The sequence below is a fragment of the Lepidothrix coronata genome, unplaced genomic scaffold (assembly GCF_001604755.1).
Source record: "Lepidothrix coronata isolate B3197 unplaced genomic scaffold, Lepidothrix_coronata-1.0 Scaffold386, whole genome shotgun sequence".
Lineage (NCBI taxonomy): Eukaryota > Metazoa > Chordata > Aves > Passeriformes > Pipridae > Lepidothrix > Lepidothrix coronata.
The window spans coordinates 200,680-202,468 of NW_016690566.1; the positions used below are offsets into that span (position 1 = coordinate 200,680).

Sequence of the window (1,789 nt, forward strand, 5' to 3'; positions counted from 1 at the left end):
CTGCCACCTGGGAAGGAGAAAAGAGGGAACAGGTTGGATTTCAGCTCTAGGAACAGGTTGGATTTCGGGTCTAGGGTTGGTTCCCACATGTCTGAGCTGCCACCTGGGAAGGAGAAAAGAGGGAACAGGTTGGATTTCAGCTCTAGGAACAGGTTGGATTTCAGGTCTAGGTTGGTTCCCACATGTCTGAGCTGCCACCTGGGAAGGAGAACACACTTTATTTCAAGTCTGGAGTTACTCAAGCCCAGAGTTCCCCTTCCACCGGCTCCTTCCCGTGCCTGCTCCGAGCTCCTGCCCCAGGGAACCCTCACCAATATTGGTTTGGGGACTGGCACGAACCTGCCCCTGAAATCCAGGCCTTTGCCTGGAGAGCCCTCGTGTTCCGTCTGCTCTCCAGCCCGGCCCTGCCCCGGTTATCTGATGAGAGGACGTTGCTCAGAGCCACGAAAAGCTCCCCAGAACCCCGGGCCGATCCTCCTCTTGCCCAACCCCGCCGTTTCATGTTTAATTAAACGCTGATTCAGAGCCGTCGGCGTCATTACAATATCAAACAGCAAAGGGCTCCCTCATTATGCCTTCGCAGGCTTTGTTGAAAGCCCTTCTTTTGCATAACTTTGCTCGGGGCAGAGGTCACCCGGGAGAGCAGCTCCCGCTTCCTGCCCGACCGGGCGCATCCGCGTGGGAGCTCGGCTTTTTGGGCGGCCACCGAAAGGGCTTCGTTTGAGCCGGGCCCACTCACAGGCTGGAGGTTCAAAGGCAGCAATATTCGCCCCGAGTCGGCTCGGGATGAGCGGGTGGGAGGATGGAAGCCGGGTGGGAGGGTGGAACCCGGCCGGGAGCCACAACTGAGGCTCTGGGAGCGGGGCGGGTCCGGCTCCCGGGTCCCACCACGAGCCTCCCCCTCCCTTTCGTCCTGGCAGATATGAGGATGAGATCAACCGGCGCACGGGGGCCGAGAACGAGTTCGTGGTGCTCAAGAAGGTGAGGGAGCCGGGAATTGTGGGAATCAAAAGGGAATTGTGGGAATCAAAAGGGAATTGTGGGAATCAAAAGGGAATTGATGCACCCAGAGAAGCTGGTGGGGGTTGGGGTCCTCCAGCCGACCCTTCTCCCCTGTGCTGTCCCTCCAGCCCTTGTCCCCAGTCCCTCTCCAGCTCTCCTGGAGCCCCTTCAGGCTCTGGAAGGGGCTCCAAGGTCTCCCTGGAGCCTTCCCTTCTCCAGGGGAACACACACTCATCCCATCCCATCCCATCCCATCCCATCCCATCCCACCCCCACTGGCTTGGAGAAGGATCCAGGGAGACCTTGGAGAAGGGGCTCCAGGAGAGCTGGAGAGGGACTGGGGACAAGGGATGGAGGGACAGACACAGGGAATGGCTTCCCACTGGGAAAGAGGGTATTTAGGTGGGATTTGGGGAAGGAATTCCTTGCTAGGAGGGTGGGGAGGCCCTGGAATGGATTTCCCAGAGGATGCCCCATCCCTGGAAGTGTCCAAGGCCAGGTTGGATCCCCCTGGGATGGTGGGATAGAGGTTGGAACGAGATGCTCTTTATGGTCTCTTCCAACCCAAACCATCCCACGATTCCACGGTTCCATGAGTAACAGACCTGGAAGCAGGGTCCCTGCTGTCCTCACTCCCCTCTGGCTCCTGGATTTCACCAGAAATCCCTGGGTTTCCTTCCCTTAGGACGTGGACGGCGCCTACATGAACAAGGTGGAGCTGCAGGGCAAGGCAGACTCGCTGGCAGAGGAGATCAACTTCCTGCGGACTCTCTACGAGGCGGTGAGC

The 1,789-nt window shown here is 58.9% G+C and overlaps 1 protein-coding gene across 1 annotated transcript in view; it reads left to right on the plus strand.

Moving 5' to 3' along the window:
- The window catches only part of LOC108509666 (keratin, type II cytoskeletal 5-like), a 10,463-nt gene that overhangs the window by 3,456 nt on the left and 5,218 nt on the right, over positions 1-1,789 (plus strand). The window contains exons 3-4 of the mRNA XM_017839205.1: positions 921-981; positions 1,688-1,783. Coding sequence (XP_017694694.1) covers positions 921-981; positions 1,688-1,783 — 157 coding nt within the window. The remainder of the gene's footprint in view (positions 1-920; positions 982-1,687; positions 1,784-1,789) is intronic.